We start from the raw sequence: 17,717 nt of genomic DNA, 5'->3' as shown, positions 1-17,717 counted from the left end.
AAAATGTGCGACAGCCGTGGCGCTGGCCAACCAGGGGCGGAGGCGGCGGCCAGGGAGGAAGCGGAGGAGGCGGAGGCGGCCGCGGCGTTCGCCCGCCCGCTAGTTCGCTCGGTTTCCCCGCCCCCGCCGGGCTTAACGCCGCTGAAGGTAGCCGGCTGCGCGCTGTCGCAACCTGCCCTCATCCTGGCCCGCGACTGTAAGACCGGACCCACATCCAGACCAGTCTCCCTGTCCCGGCTGCTGCGACGTGGGCTCGGCAGATTGCAGGCGGGCGGCCGGGGCGCCTGAAGGTTACCGAGTGCATGAGCGCCTAGCGCCTCCCGCGCTGCCCCGCCCGCTGGCCCGCCGGCCAGCCCGCCTGCTCGCCCGCCAGCCCGCCCGCCAGCCCCTCGGCGCCCGGCGGCGGCGGCGGCGGCGGCGACGGTCGCAGGAGGTACCGTCTCCCTCCCAGGTGCGCGCTTCGCTCCCGGAGCCGTGGAACTCGGCGGCCGCCATGGCGTCCAACATGGACCGGGAGATGATCCTGGCGGATTTTCAGGTGAAGTATCTGGCCCTTTTCCCCTCCCACTTCCAACCTCGTGGGTTTCCGGTGCCACAAGGGAGTCTTCTTCCCAGCGTTTGAACGCTGCAGTGATGTGTGGTTTAGGCTTTTATACGGTGCGTGGCGTGTGTGTGTGTGTGGCGAGCTATGGAAAAACGTATAATTTATATGCTATCATGAGTGTGTAGAATGTGCTAAGTACGGGGTTGAATGGGGTTGGAGGTATTAATGACTTTTGGGTTACTATGTGTGTGGAATGTATGGTGTTTCCTGTATGGTGTAGGGGAACGTGTAGAATTTTTGTTTTAATTGGTGTGGGACCATTAAGCATGGGATGTTTTGGGTTCTATGGGGAGAGATGTATGGAGTGTGAGCGTGGAGCATGTGGTGTTATGGGCGTGGTGTATTTATATTGTATTAAGGGAAGAGTAAAAAAGCAGAATGATGAGATGGCGAGGGTAATAGCAATGGGGTACTGAGGTCCTTTTCAAAGAGGAGTAAACATTTGAGACTTTGCCTAATGGAATCTTTGGAGGGTAAGAAGATAACGAGGAGACAGATAAGACTGTATATTCCAGAGTATCTCTGCAATGAATTCACAAGCTTAATAAATTACCTCTTCATATTTGCGGATTCCCCTCCTCTACAGACTTGAATTGCTTGGTTGGTGTCCTTTCTCCAGGAATACTTTAAAGGATAAGTAAAGGCTGTTCTCTTAATAAACCCAGTTGTAGTGCCACTGACATGTAAGTATCTTAGGGAGGCCCTTTGAAAGTAGAACTGTATGCATTGTGAAAGACTTGGAGCTAGAACTAATGTCCTGTGAGCGCTACCTTTGCCTTTTGATGTTTGGTGAAGAAATTATTTTAGTGAGATATTTTTAGCCATTTTGGCATCAACTTAGAAGCTACTGTCAAGTATAGGCAGACTTTTCCCTCTTTAACACTCATCATTGCACAGAGTCTAACACTAGCATAGTAGGCAGTATTTTTCCTTACTGAAATTTTGTTGGGCTGTTCTCTCTCTCTCTCTCTCTTGTATTAAGTTCCTTATTTTTTTAAAATTAATTAATTTTTTTTTGACACGGAGTCTTGCTCTGTCGCCCAGGCTGGAGTGCAGTGGCGTGATCTCTGCTCACTGCAAGCTCCGTCTCCCGGGTTCACACCATTCTCCTGCCTCAGCCTCATGAGTAGCTGGGACTACAGGCGTCTGCCACCACACCCGGCTAATTTTTTGTAATTTTAGTAGAGACAGGGTTTCACCCTGTTAGCCAGGATGGTCTCGATCTCCTGACCCGTGATCTGCCCGCCTCAGCCTCCCAAACTGCTGGGATTACAGGCGTGAGCCACTGCGCCCGGCCCTTGTTTTTACAAATTAACGTTCAGATAACCATTTTCAGAGTTTGCTGTTTTGGTTACCGAGTGGAATCTGATATACAGGTATTAGGAATATGCATATATCTACACTTTGATTAAACCATAACCTCTAAACTAATAAAGGAGGGTCCTTAAAAGTTGACCATAAGATTTTGATGTTTTGTAGGTTTAGGATTAGCCTCAGGCTTTTTGCCTGCCTAAATTTAAAAAAACTTTTCAATTAATTAGATTTTTTAGAGATGGGCCTCGCCATGTTGCCCAGGCTGGTCTTGAACTCCTGGGCTCAAGTGACCTACCCGCCTCAGTCTCTGAAAGTGCTGGGATTACAGGTGTAAGCTGCCACACCCAGCCCTGCCTAAGTTTTTCATCACTGTCTTTTTGTTTTGTTTTTGTTCTCCAGTTCTATCTTTTATCTAATGTGGAATGCACTGTTTGAAAAAGGACTCTATATTTCTAGGTGTAGTTTTACCGTGTTACAAAATTGTCTTCTGATTTCCCTTTATAAGGTAATTATAACTTTGTTTTGATTTTGCCTTTTTATCTCTAATAACTTGCATCTGCTTTCTATTTTTTGTGTGTGACAATTATTATGCTTAACTGTTAACCTTATATTGGCTAAAGGACAGGAAATTTAGGCTTCTTGTACTCAGGCAAAGCAAGATTTTCCAGGGATTTTGGTTTGGAAATGAAAATTATAATTTCGATCACATTAATAAGATGGGGATAAATTTTTCTCTTCAGACCAATGGTAATGCTATACACAATTGTTTAAAAATGGGGAAAATGGAATAGCATCTGCAGTGAACAATTGTTTGCCTAATAATTTTATGTTGTCAAATAGGTAAAACAATGTTAATTGATAGAAGAAAAAATTATTTGGAAAACTACACACATTAAACACATTAGCCATTTGTGTGTTTAGGAACCTGGAGTCCTCTTACAAATGATGGTCTTAGTAAAAAATGATTTTTTTTCCTGTTTTTCATATTATTTAAATTTTTATAGGATTAACTTAAAAGTAAACATTTATTCAGTTATAAGAAAACCAGGTAATTTATTTATTTACTTACTTATTTTTTCTGAGACGGAGTTTCACTCTTGTTGCCCAGGCTGGAGTGCAATGGTATGATGTTGGCTCACTGCAACCTTCGCCTCCCAGGTTCAAGTGATTCTCCTGCCTCAGCCTCCTAAGTAGCTGGGATTACGGGCATGCACCACCACGCTCAACTAATTTTGTATTTTTAGTAGAGATGGGGTTTCTCCATGTTGGTCAGGGTGGTCTCAAACTCCTGACCTCCTCACCTGCCTAGGCCTCCCAAAGTGCTGGGATTACAGGCATGAGCCACCACACCTGGCCTCAAGTAATTCATTTTAAGGATTGCAGCTTAAGACTTGGCATATGGATACTTGGATGACACTGGTTTCTTCTGTAACTGGGCAAATCAATTTCCTTACCAAAAGTGAATATGGTAAAATTACATGTTTATATCATATGATTGTGAGACTCAGTAATAGTTTGAGAGCTCAGTATTGTCTTTGTAGAAAAGACATAATTTCTAAATTATGATTAGAATTTTCATAATTTTCATAATTTTCATAATTTCATAATTTTGATTAGAATTCGAAAATGAATCACATTTTGATCATTGCTAGATACTGTGTCTAAATGTGGAAAAACCTTTGAAAAGGATTTTTGTATTTTTTTCTTTGACTATTTCAAGTCAATAGAGAAAAGAATTCTGTTGAAATCAGTGAAGTGGTGATAAGTAGTGGGTAGAATATTACAGCTCAGACTTAATGGGATAGATTTGGAATATTATAGATGGGTGAATTTATTACAAAGCAAATATTACTCCAAATTGTCCTCTAAGAAAATCCTCCCCCAATCTGTTAATGAAAAAAAAAATAATTGTGGTACAATCTTTATAAAATTTACCATTTTAGCCATTTTAAAGTCTACAGTTCACTGGCATTAAGTACATTCATTTTGCTTTGCTACTATCACCACCATCCATCTCCAGAAAGCTTTTCATCTTGCAAATCTGTTACCATACTTATTTAACAATAAGTCCTTGTATCCCTTTCTCCTCAGCCCCTGGCAACCACCATCCTACTTTCTATCTCTGAATTTGACTATTCTATTAATAGGTACCTCATATAAGTGGAACATACAGTATTTGCCCTTTTTCGTGACTGGCTTATTTCACTTAGCATAATGTGCCCAAGATTCATACATGTTAGCATGCGTCAGGATTTTATTTCTTTTAAAGGCTAAATAATGTTCCATTGTGTGTATATACCATATTTTGCTTATTCTTTCACCTTCCATGGACATTTAGGTTGTTTCTATCTTGTAGTTTTGTGAATCATACTGCTATAAACATTGGTATACAGATTGATGTTCCAGCTTCTGCTTTCAATTCTTTTGCATATATACCCAGAAGTTAAATTGCTGGATCACATAGTCATTCTATTTTTAATTTTTTGAGGAACTGTCATAATGTTTTCTATAGTGGCTTCACCACCAAAATTTTGAATGGAGAGAATGTCAGCATCCTATTTAATAAGTTATTTTAAAAATAAGATTTAGAGCTGGGCACAGTGGCTCACGCCTGTAATCCCAGCACTTTGGGAGGCCGAGGTGGGCGGATCATGAGGTCAGGAGATCGAGACCATCCTGGCTAACATGATGAAATCCCGTCTCTACAAAAATACAAAAAATTAGCTGGGCATGGTGGCAGGGAATGGTGTGAACCTGGGAGGCGGAGCTTGCAGTGACCCTAGACCGTACCACTGCACTCCAGCCTGGGCGACAAAGCAAGACTCCATATCAAAAAAAAAAAAAAAAAAAAAAAAAAAAAAAAAATCAGATCTGAGCAAATGAATTTAGAATTTGGAATATTCGACCAAAAATCAGTTTTACATGTACATAGTGTTAACATTGTATGTTACTGATAAAGGAATGACTAGAGTAGTACACCCACAGTTCTTGCTGGCTAGAGCCAGAAGGGGGTGTAAAGGAATTTCCTGGGTTTAAAAAAGCAGGCAGCGTTGATGAATCATGACTTTCCCCCTTACCCCCCTTACTTGTTTTGTAACAAAGAGATGCATTCAGGTGACAGTTTCAATTCTTTTAGTAACTATAGAATAACGGTTCTTTTTGTAATTGTAGAATTCTTTAACTTTTTTTTAGGTTGAAGTAGAGAACATGGATCATTTGGTCTCAAACAAACTTTTGAGACCCTATTTGGTTTGCTTACATATGTGAAAATAGTTATTCAAATAATTGCGATTGCTATCAGATAATTTCAATAATATCAGTTACTTCTTTTGGTCTAGAGTCTTCTCCTCCTTAATCTCTTTTTTTTGGTGAGACAGGGTCTCACTCTGTCACCCAGGCTGGAGTGCAATGGAGTGATCACTGCGGGTTTGAACTTCTGGGCTCAAGTGATCCTCTCACCTCATCTTCCTGAGTAGGTGGGACTACAGATGTGTGCCACCAAGCCTGGCTAATTAAAAACAAATGTTTAAGCCAGGCATGGTGGCTCACACCTGTAATTTCAGCACCTTGGGAGGCCGAGGCACGCGGATCACTTGAGGTCAGGAGTTCAAGACCAGCCTGACCAAGATGGTGAAACCTCGTCTGTTCTAAAAACACACACAAAAATTAGCTGGGCATGGCATGGTGGCTGGTGCCTGTAATCCCAGCTATGGGAGTTTGAGGCAGGAGAATCACTTGAACCTGGGAGGTGGAGGTTTCAGTGAGCCAAGATCATTTCACCTCACTCCAGCCTGGGTGACAGAGTAAGACTCTGTCTCAAAAAAAATCAATTTTTTTTTTTTTTTTTTTTAAATTTTTAGAAACAGGGTCTTTTTATGTTGCCCAAGCTGGTCTTGAACTGGCCTCGAGTGATCCTTCTGCCTCGGCTTCCAGAGTGCTGAAAGTATAAGCATGAGCCACCACACTTGGCCTGGTGTTACCTGTTTTTGTATTTATGTTTCTCTGTTGCTGTTAATACAGAGGCAGACATCATAGCTGTACTCAAGTGAAGAAAGAAAAAGAACAACTCTCACTAGTAGTAATATTTGTTTTAGACTTTCTGAGAAGCCCTATCTGCCTTGCTGAAAAAGTATTCTTGGCCAGGCACGGTGGCTCAAGCCTGTAATCCCAGCACTTTGGAAGGCCGAGGTGGGTGGATCATGAGGTCAGGAGATCGAGACCATCCTGGCTAACAGGGTGAAACCCCGTCTCTGCTAAAAAACAAAAAATTAGCCAGGCGTGGTGGCAGGCGCCTGTAGTTCAAGCTACTCGGTAGGCTGAGGCAGGAGAATGGCGTGAACCCGGGAGGCGGAGCTTGTGGTGAGCCTAGATCACGCCACTGCACTCCAGCCTGGGCGACAGAGCGAGACTCCATCTCAAAAAAAAAAGTATTCTTTCTGGATTTAGTTCCATTGGTCATAGATTAAGAGTCCCTTTATTTCTTCTCTAATTTGGCATTGATTTGATGTTATTTTCAGTTATGTTTTCTGTACCACACAAATGTGCTTTTGTTTCTCACCTCTAGTCTTTCCAGCTAATAATACTTTTTGCTGCCTAAATTGCTTTATGAATTTTCTTTTCTTTTTTTTTTGAGACGGAGTTTCGCTTTTGTTTCCCAGGCTGGAGTGTAGTGGTGCGATCTTGGCTCACTGCAACCTCCGCCTCTTGGGTTCAAGCGATTCTCCTCCCTCAGCCTCCCAAGTAGCTGGGATTACTGGTGAGAGCTGGGATTACTGGGATTACTGGCGAGATATGGCCAGCTAATTTTTGTACTTTTAGTAGAGATGGGGTTTCGCCATCTTGGCCAGGCTGGTCCCAAACTCCTCACCTCAGTTGATCCACCCACCTTGGCTTCCCAAAGTGCTGGGATTACAGGCGTGAACCTCCACGTCTGGCCAAATTTTCTTGTATTGGGTTGTCACCATGGGTCTTTGAAACTTTTCTTTGCGTATGAGCTTCTCTTTGAAGTATGGACTTTTCTGTTGCATACTCGTAAGTCACTTATGTTGAGTGACACATAAGTAGTGTCTGTCCCTTTATAACATTTTCTCTTTCTAAATGAAGTTGTGAATCTCACTTCTTTCTTTTTTAGTTTGACACAGAGAAATATCATCTACAAAAGACAATACCAGACTGTGTGAGCAGAAATGGTATTGATCCAAACAGATATCTTTTGTGATGTTGCGGATTAGGGACCAAACTAAGTATCCATGGAACATCATATTTCATTCCTGGGAGCAAGTAATCTTGTCACCTGTCCTTTCTTTCCTTTCTCCTCTGCCCTGTTTATTTATTAGAGAGACAAATCATGTTGTTTTAGTATTTGGGTTGTAGGTCATTGGGAAAATAAGGTTTTCGCATGTAGAATAAAGTTTAATGGTTAGCGGTTAAGGACAGGGACTTTGGATTCAGACCACTTGTATTTAAATCACAGCCCTACCACTGACTCTTCAGGTGATCTTTGACAAATCACTTCACACCCCTCTGCCTCAGTTTCCCCATATGAAAAATAAGTTAGCATATGTAAAGTGATTAGAAAAGGTGTCTGACATAGAAAGTGTTCAATAAATTTTAGCTGTTTTTTTTTTTTTTTGGGACAGTTTTAAGGTATGTACTTGTTCTCTATAGGGAGCTTCAGAGATCATCTGTTTGAAGCTTATCAGTTTTCCCTTTGTGGAAATTGAGACCCAGAAAAGAGAAGTGACTTGTACAAGGTCATAGGTTGGTTTGAAACAATGTTTGTTTGTTTGAGACAGGGTCTCATTTGGCCACCCAGGCTGGAGTGCAGTGGTGTGATCTTGGCTCAGTGCAACCTCCATCTCCCAGGTTCAAGCAGTTCTCTTGCCTTAGCCTCCTCAGTAGCTGGAATTACAGGCATGTGCCACCACCCCCAGCTAATTAAAAAAATATTTTTAGTAGAGATGGGTTTCACCATGTTGGCCAGGCTGGTCTTGAACTCCTGACTTCAAGTGATCCGCCCGCCTCGGCCTTCCAAAGTGCTGGGATTTCAGGTGTGAGCCACTTTGCCTGGCTGAAACAAATATTTTATAAAGGCACATATAAGAGTGTTCATTTTCTAGCTAATGTGTCAGCTTGGAGTTCTTGGAGAAAACAAAACCTGCTCTTTAGCTATTTCTCCAAATGAGGAAACTTACATATAAAATAAATTAACAGTGCCTGGCCATCATGTAGTAGACCCTCAGGAAGGAAGGAAGGAAGAGAAAGGTGGCACTTTGTCTATTCCTTGTTTACCGTTTAGTGCCATGCTTCTGTGTTCACAGGTGTTCAGAAGCCTTGGAATGCACATAGTGTCTCTAGATTAGCTGAGCGTGATTGAGTTGATGCCTGTTGTTTGCTTGACTGGTTTTATGGACCTTGTAGATCAGGGGTCAGCAAACTATATCTTGCAGGCCAGCTGCCTGTTTTTATAAGTAAGAATTTATTTCAGCACAGCCATACCCCTTCATTTGCCTTTATCTGTGGTGGTTTTCTTGCTACAGTGACAGAGATGAGTAGTTGAGACGGAGATTTTAATGGCCTTACAAGCCTAAAATATTTACTGTCTGGGCATTTAAGGTAAAGTTATTTCCCTCCTCTCCCCATGAAACCAGTACTTTTCTAGGTTTTAGTAAATTCAGAGGGCTGGTACGTTTGAATGCCTGCTAGGTGGCAGTATGTGGTTACACCTCCATAAGGGGCAGTTGTTAGAGCATTGTACTTAGGTAGACTGGCTGTAGCTGTTGTTTTTTTGTTTTGTTTTAGGTTTTCTAAGCTGTGGTTCTTTGAGAAAGTCATTTACCCTTTATGGGCTTCATTTATTCAGTCTATAAAATGGTGATCTGGGACGGGTGTGGTGGTTCCCACCTGTATTCCCAGCACTTTGGGAAGAAGAGGCAGGGGGATCACTTGAGGCCAGGAGTTTGAGATCAGCTTGGGCAACATAACAAAATCCTGTTTCTACAAAACAGGATTTTTTTTTTAATTAGCTGGATGTGGTAGCATGTGCCTGTAGTCCTAGCTACTCAGGAGGCTGAGGTAAGGTGATGTGATTGCACCACTGCACACCAGCCTGGGTGGGTGACAGAGAGACCCTGTCTGGAAAAAAAAAGAATGGTAATCTGTGTAGAGCCCTATGTACCTGTAAGCAGAAGACTGGACTAGGTCGGGCCAAATAGAATCCAGAGAATCACTTGGCAGCAGCGGGACTGAGGACAATCAATTGTAATTTAGATAACTGACCTAGATTAGGGGTCAGAAGATTACAGCCCGAGGGCCAAACCACCACCTTTTTTTGTAAATAAAGTCTTATTGGAATATATTCATGCATGTATGTTTACATGTTGTCTCTGGTTATTTTTGTCCTTAATAGCAGAGTTGAGTAGTTGACTGCATGTCCTGCAAAGCCTAAAATGTTTACCGTGCTCCTTTTAGGAGAGTTTGCTGATCCTTGATCTAGATCAGTGGTTTTCAACCGAGGGTGGTTTCTGTCCCCCAGGGGACATTGGGCAATGTCTGGAAACACTTGGGTTGTCACAGCTTTGGGCTGCTACTGGCATTTAGTGCACAGAAGCAAAGGATGCTGCTACACATTCTGTAATGCACAGGCATCCACTGATAGTAAAGAATTTTCTGGCTCAAAATGTTGACAGTATTTATTGGAGAATCCTGATTTAAACCAGTGGTTCTCAAACTTTAGTTTGCATGAGAGTAATTTGGAGGGCTTGTTAAACCATAGGTTGCTGGATCCCCACCTCAGAGTCTCTGACTCAGTGGCTCTGGTGTAGGGTCTGCAAATTTGCATTTTTTACCAGGTTTGCTGGTTATGCCAATGCTTCTGATCCAAGGACTACACTTAAGAATTGCTGAGCTAGACAACTTTTGAAATTCCATCCATTTCTATGATTCTTTGATTTTGTGATCTTAAGTACTGTTCCATTTCTACGACTTAGCAAAATGGTTTTATGATATGGTTTGGATGTTTGTCCCTTCCAAATCTTACATTGAAATGCGACCTCCTAAGTTGGTGGTGGGTCCTAGAGGTAGGTATTGGATCATGGGGGTGGATCCCTCATAAATGGCTTAGCATCATCCCCATGGTGATGAGTGAATTCTTGCTCAGTTAGTTCATGTGAGATCTGATTGTTTAGGAGTCTGGGGCCGAGTGTGGTGTCTCACGCCTGTAATCTCAGCACTTTGGGAGGCCAAGGCGGGTGGATCACTTGAGGTCAGGAGTTTGAGACCAGCCTGGCCAACACGGCGAAACTCCACCTCTACTAAAAATACACCAGGCGTAGCGGCGTGCACCTGTAGTTCCAGCTACTTGGGAGGCTGAGGCATGAGAATCACTTGAACCTGGGAGGCAGAGGTTGCAGTGAGCTGAAATCGTGCCACTGCAGTCCAGCCTGGGCAACAGAGCAAGACTCTGCCTCAAAAAAAAAAAAAGAAAAGAAAAATAAATAAGAGTCTGAGATCTTCACTCTTTTCTCTCTCTCTGGCTCCCTCTCTCACCATGTGATAGTCTGGCTTGACTGTGAGAGGCTGTCTCCTGCTTTGCCTTATACCATGATTGTAAGCTCCCTGAGGCCCTCACCAGAAGCTAGCAGATGCTGGCACTGTGTTTTCTGTATAACTTGAGAACCATGAGCCAACAAACCTCTTTTCTAAATAAATTACCCAGCCTCAGATTTTTTTTATAGCAACACAAGAATGGACTAACAGAGAATATTTCAGTATACTGATGCTTGATGCTTAGGCTGTTTCATGACTCCACGTTTTTGGATCCTTACTTTTCATGTTCCTTTGGAAAGTTTCTATTTCTCTTTCAAAAACCACCTCCTACCTTTTGCTTGTAACATTCATACCTTGTACCCAGTTAGGGTTAATAGTTTCTTGTGTATTGTGTACGTATCTCTTCTTTTGAGTCTTATGTTAGATTGTCAGTGATCAATTTACATGTTTCTTTCTCCTACTGTCAGCTCTGAGAGGGGAGCAACTGTCTGGATCTTAACCATCTGTTTCTACAGTATCTAGTGAAAGGTGCTCAGTGACTATTTACTGAAGGAATATTCTTAGTTTAGGCTGTTATGGTGCAAATGGAATAGAATTGTAAATTTTTATGTATTTTTGATATCTGTCATTGGCATGATTTTGAATAATAAAATCTGTCCTTGGGAAAATAAAGATTTGACTAAATCGAGGGTTATAACTTTAAAGTGACGCATATACAGAGAAGTACAAAACACTTCTGCTCTTGTTCAGCTTTTATTGAGGGGCTCAATAAGATGTGGTAAAATATAGGCCTTGAGGCCAAGAACTTTGTAAAAATTGAATGCTGCTACTGAATTTGCTGTTTTATTCACTCTTCCTGATTGTAATTTCACTCTCAAATGGTTTTTAAGGCATACATTTTATTTTCAAGTCAAAATTGTTCGCCATATTAAATCACTAGTCATTGACTTAAGGTGAGATAATTTTTTTGAGATAATTTCAAAAAGCTGTCTGGTAAAATTAACAGAATAATTACACCTGGCTTTATATTTACTTGTGGTTATGGGGAATAATAGAGATAAGAAGAATGAGATGTCAGATTGTGGTAAAGGAAGAAGGAAGAATTTTCAGATTATGTGCACCTTAATGGCTTTCAGGTTGGGTTTGAGTCACCTAGTTTTTCTCTTTGTAGTTGGTCCTGGCTCCCTGGATTCTTTAATGATTGAGCTATAATAGAAGAGTGTTAGTAGAGGAAAGCTTCTTCTCTTTTGCCCTCCCCATCCTCTTTTTCCCTAAAGGAAAGTAGTGGTTGAATTTGTTTTTTAAAATCAATTTTAGATGTATCCTTTCTTTAATAGGGAAGGAGTAATAACATTAACTTCTAGCTTTTGATTACTTTGTATATGTCAGGTACTATGCTAGGCTCTTAACATCTAATCTTTACAGTGATCTTTTATTGGGTTATAGTGATATGGTTCTCCATGCATGGTTTCTGTATATCTTCTCACCAGAGGCACTGAATGCCTTTGTTTCTATCTTTCCAAAGATTTTTGTACTCTGATCAGCCTTGAAAGGCAGAGATAATGTCTCCCTCTTGGGTGAATGGAGGTAGACATACTTCCCCCTATAAAAGATTTGGATTCTTTAGGCTGTGAGTTCCTCTTCTGTATTGCATTCCACTGCATGTGCAGGTATCACGTGGCCTATTTTGTGTTGCCCTATAGGAAATGGGACTGGAGAACCAGCACAAGAACATGCTGATACTTTGACTACTAATATTGCTGTGAATCATAAAGTTCATTGTCTCTGACCTGGGAGTCAATGTCTTCTGCCAGCATCCATGAAACTGGCAGACTAAGTTGTTAGCTTGCTAGTAGGATAAAACTCAGATCCTTTAGTTTTTAAGTTTTGGCAGCAAGGATGGATGTTGGCAGACACATGACATTCTGGAAGAAAGATGAGGGTGTCTTCATCAGTTGGTTAACAGAATTTGAGGGAAGTCCTTGGGAATTGGTAGAAACATGTTGACCAAATTAAGTGGTTCTCTACTTCATTGCCTGTTAATGATAAGATATTGGGGAAGTGGTTACAGACTGAGTTCCAGGACGTAGGTTCAAAGACAGCTGCCTGAACATTCCTCCTGTTGTTGCCAACTCTCCTTTGGGTGGGGAGGATATTTTTCACCAATCTGGAGGTCACCCTCAAATCCTCCCCAGTGTAACAACTGGGGAGATGTGTCCTGGTTGGGCAAAATCTTCTGTTCCCTTTCAGACAAGAGTTACAGATGTATGTGTACCTACACTGAGTGTGAAAGGAGGCAAATTTGTAACTTATGTGGGCAGAAAAAAAGTTGTTAGAATTTTGCTTTGCCTGAGAGATGGAGTGTATAATGTCTTATGGCTCAGCCCCTCTGGAGGAAACTTTAATTCCCACTTTACTGTCTGAAGCAAAGCCATCGGCTCAGTGGGGTCATTGATTCACAGAGGTTTCACCTTAAACCTGCTCCTGGTTTGCTGATGGTTTAGTCAAGCTGAAAGCTTACTGTGTCTGCTTGACTTCTAGGGCTGTTCAACCACTGTACTAGCTATGCAGACTGATAATGGATGTGATTGCTCTGTTCTCCGGACAGAACTCAAGGCTTTTTTTTTTTTCAAGGCTTTCTCATAGCTCTGATTGGTACTCTCCTTGATGAAACTTGTTATATTTCTACTGACCTTTGCCTGTTGCTAATGGCCTAGCTCTTTGGTCTGCCACTTGGAAAGCTATAGACTGGCGAGTTAAAGACAGCTTTTGTTAAAGCTGTGAACTATGAAAACAAATTATACTTGCTGATCAAACCATCTGGATCACTCATCTAGATGCCCTTAGTAAGGGCCTATCTTCTGATGAAGCCCACTGGAATCAAGCTTCTGATTGAGTGTACACTGCCCAGGGCCATGTTCATTATATTGGATGTGATGAATATCAACCATCATAAACTGGACACAAAACAAAGGGCTGTGACACAGCCATTACATGCCAGACTTGTGCCTCTTGCTAAAAGTTTAACCGTTTGTCACATGATGAGAGAAGCCAGTGGCATGAGATGTGGCTCCTGCTTGCTCCTGGCAGGTTGAATACATTGGACCTTTGACCTCCCTCTCATAGCCAACTTCCTATCAGTGGTGCCTCACTGCCGTTGACATTTTTTTGTGGTTTTGATGTTGCTGTTCTAGTCCAATCAGCTGGCTCTGGCCACACCGTCGTAACCCTAGAAACCAATCTGTGTTATGCTTTTGGCTTTCTGGACTGTTTGCAGTGTAACAGTAGTGCACCTTTTATCGTACAAGCCACTCAGCAGTGAACTGATTGTCAAGGTATTTGATGCTTCCATGCTCCCTACCGTTCGTAGGCATCTGGTATGTGGATAAACATTAAATATTGGAACAGCTTCTTCAAAAATTGACTCAACAATTCCTCTTTCTACATCCTCCACCTCCCCTTGATTCACACACCTTACTTAGAAAGCCAATTTTGCCACTGCTTGTAGCTGTCCCCAGAAAAGGATCATCTCATCTTGATCACTCCTGAGTAATGATCAAAATGGAAGGGGTGGGAGGTTATATAGCCCTATTTTGAGAATTCAGGATTCCACCCTGACCAATTTAGGCGTGATGTTTCTTCCCCCCCCAGTAATAAACCAAGGCCAGCCTGGTTGGCATCTATCTTCTATGTGGCAGCTAGGCCAAAAGATGGCTTAAGGAATTCATAATTATTGTTCAGTTACCTGGATTCTCTTGTTGCATTAATATTATTCTAGGTCATCAGGATAGTCTCTATTTGGTTAAGTATACTGCTTGCTGGGTCCCTGTATGGTAGACAGTGTGGGCCATAATAGGTTTCTGTAGGTTTTATACAAATTCCCTTGACCCTCTTGTGCCTGACATTTCCAGATGAAAGGTCTGGGTGTTGTGAGTAAAAGATGACTGGGAAAAAGATAAAGTTATAGCTACTGGAATGGGACATACTGATTTTGTAGCAGTGGACAGAGAGCAGCAATCCTGACACTTGGTGGAGGGACCACCTTAGACCCCAGGAGGTTTAGAGAAGGGAAGGACATTAATGTTCATTTTCTTTCAGAATCACCCTTGAAGACTTCCTCATAAAGGAAAACACTCTGGTGCAGCTCCTCCAAACTGTTGCTATCACATTAAGTTTAGCTGACTGCTGGGTCTGCCGTCCCCCATGGCTCTGATCATGATTTGTCATTCCCTGTAAACTTACTGGGAAGTCTACTGGAAACAGCAGTGGTTGGCTCCAGGTCATGTACCTTCCATACAAAACACCTGCAAACACTTCTTTACTCCCATCTCATCAACTTCACTCGGATTCTGTGGGATAGATTTTGACCACCTGGATTATGGCCTGGACAAATGGGACAGATTGGACTGACTGCCATCATTCAGTCCTTTCAAAAACAAGGACTAGACTCAATGTTTTGAACTGAATGGGGTGGGAACCTTGTGCTGGGACACAATTTGACAGTGCCTCCTTGGCTGATGTAGGTTCTCCTTGGAAAGACCTAGTGATTCTAAACAACCCTCTCTTTTCCGGTGTACCATGTGTGTCCTTGGGACTGTACTTCTTTTGTGTAACCCAGGTATTAGCTTATCTCCCTTCTAGAAACATGGACCTTCCTCTACCTTTGAATGTTTAAGGAAACACCATTAAATCTTGTAGCCTTTAGATAACTGTGGAGATCTCTCTAAAATGAGGCCATCCTTGCTTGCTTGGGGAAGCTTCCTGGAATGATAACTGATTTGTTATTTAGGCACACCCTGTGAACAATTATCTCTCTAAGGGGAGTCATTCAATTAGACTAGGCAGTGCAAAATTCATTCCTGACTTTTTAACTGAAGTAACCAATGACAACACCTTGGCCCTGGAAGGCATTAAGGTCAGCCTCAATTCACTGACCAGAGTTCTTAGGGATGATAAAATTGCCCTGGACTTTTTTCTTGTGAGCCAAGGCAGAGTCTGTACAATTACTAATATATCTTATTGTTCCTAGATTAATACCTTAGGCCAAATGGAAAGGTCAATACAGACAGAAAGCTACTTGACTTTCTGAGGTAGACCCTGATGGCTTATGGGATTTCATCTTATTTGGGTGTGGGATTCTAAGAAACATGGTTGAAATCAATTCTGAAAATTGACCTCATCCTGCTGCTTGGAGTCTTGTTGATAGTAGCCTTAATTAAATGATGTATGATATCAATTGATTAGATTTAGGTCAACCCTCTGTCTGTTGGATTAATCAGAGTGCCTGATAGTGGCATACTTGTGAGAAAATTATCAGCCGCCAAGATGGTTAGAAATGAGTGGATGTTGTTGGGACACAATTCTCTATGTCTTATATGTTTCTGCACATCTTATGAATAGGGTACTGATTCTTCTAGGTTTTCTTCTCAAGGATGTTATATTGCTACCAGCCTAGATAGTGTTTCCCCAAAGGGCTCGTTGCTTACACTCTGAAGGTAAAGATGCTTTCTCCCTCCACAGCAAAGGACAGGTATGCTTACAGTCCATTATAAAAGATTCACATTCCCTAAGCTCAGGGTTCCTCTCCTGTAATGCAATCCACGGTGTATGGCCCACTCTGTGTCACCCTATGGAAAATTGGCCTTGGGAATTGGTGTAAAAATTGCTGATACTCTGTTTAAAAAAAAAAAAAAAAAAAGCTAAAACTCTGGCTGCTGTTATTGTTGTGAGGAATAAAGTGCTTCATCCTTGTCTTAGGAGTCCTGTATCTTCCTCCAATATCCATGAAATTGTAACAGGACAGGTTGTTAGCTTGCCAGTAAGTAGGGTGGATTCTTAGCTTTTTTGTAGTTGTTACTACCCTGCAAGGTAGGTAATCCCTCATTCTGCATATTGATCTTAGAGATAGTAATTATAATAACTACAACTAACGTTTATTGAACGTTTCCTTCCCTTCTCTTCCCTTTCCCTCCCCTCCCCTTCCTTAAAATACAGTGTAGTTTACAACAGAGTTCACATGTGATGTGGTGCAGTGGCACCATCACGGCTTACTACACCTGGCTAATTTGTGTGTACATATATATACACTTTTTGTAGAGATGGAGTTTCACTATGTGGCCCAGGCTGGTCTCAAACTCCTGGGCTGAAGTGATCTGCCCACTTCGGCCACTCAAAGTATTGGCATTACAGGCGTGGGTCACCGCATCTGGCCTGAATGTTTTCTTTCTATTGGGCTCTGTGATAACTGTTTCATTTGCATTGTCTCATCTAATTGTTATATGCCATCTAATTTGTAATAGCCATTGTTATTATTTCTATATAAAGATGGAGAATATGGAGGGGTAAAGAGGTTGAGTAAGTATCTAATGACAGATAGTAACAAGGGTGGGATTGGAACTCAGATTTGTTCGACTACAAAGTAAAATGTATGTATGATCTTGTATATCCACATTTGCTCAAATGGGTATGCTAGGCAGTACTCAACAGCAATTTACTGGAATAATAAAAAAAATATGGTTTTAAGAAATATTAAAAATCATTTTCACAAAGTATATATAAAATTTACATGAATTTTAAATAGAAAATGAGATTTCAAAGACATTGTAAGAAGGTAGCTTGCTTCTCTTTGGGCCCAATGGGGAAACATGTTTTCCTCCAATGAGGGAATGTATTTCCCTTCTGTCGTTATGCCCACAGTTGTGGTAGAATTTAATAAATACTAAACTTTACCACATTGTCTTTTTTAGAGCAAATCCAAATGCATCCAAACTGGGCTCAGTGGCTCATGCCTATAATCCCAGCACTTTGGAGGCCAAAGTGGGAGGATCGAATGAGCCCAGGAGTTCAGTATTGCCTGGGCAATATAGTGAGATCTTGTCTCTACAAAAAACTTGAAAAATTAGCTGAGACCTGGCATAGTGGCTCATGCCTGTAATCTCAACGCTTTGGGAGGCTGAGGTGGGTGGATCACTTGAGATCAGGACCAGCCTGGCCAACATGGTGAAACCCCGTCTCTACCAAAAAAAAAAGAAAATACAAAAATTAGCTGGGCGTGGTGGCTGGCACTTGTAGTCTCAGCTACTCCGGAGGCTGAAACACGAGAATCACTTGAATCCAGGAGGTGGAGGTTGCAGTCAGCTGAGATCACACCACTGCACTCCAGCCTGGGTGACAGAGTGAGCGTGAGCCCTGTGTCTCCAAAAAAAAAAAAAAAAAAAAAGTTGAGCGTGGCAGCGCGCACCTGTAGTCCCAG

At 41.9% G+C, this 17,717-nt stretch overlaps 1 protein-coding gene across 1 annotated transcript in view; it reads left to right on the top strand.

The window, feature by feature from the left end:
* Window positions 1–31: 31 nt before the first annotated feature.
* FAF1 (Fas associated factor 1) overlaps window positions 32–17,717 on the top strand; it is a 506,936-nt gene continuing 489,250 nt past the window's right edge. Inside the window, exon 1 of the mRNA XM_025388444.1 lies at window positions 32–538. Coding sequence (XP_025244229.1) covers window positions 494–538 — 45 coding nt within the window. The 5' untranslated portion in view covers window positions 32–493. The remainder of the gene's footprint in view (window positions 539–17,717) is intronic.

The sequence above is a fragment of the Theropithecus gelada genome, chromosome 1, assembly GCF_003255815.1.
Source record: "Theropithecus gelada isolate Dixy chromosome 1, Tgel_1.0, whole genome shotgun sequence".
NCBI classification, from domain to species: Eukaryota; Metazoa; Chordata; class Mammalia; order Primates; family Cercopithecidae; genus Theropithecus; species Theropithecus gelada.
Note: the sequence above shows the minus strand (reverse complement) of the source record. Positions and strands in the feature narration are given on the sequence as shown.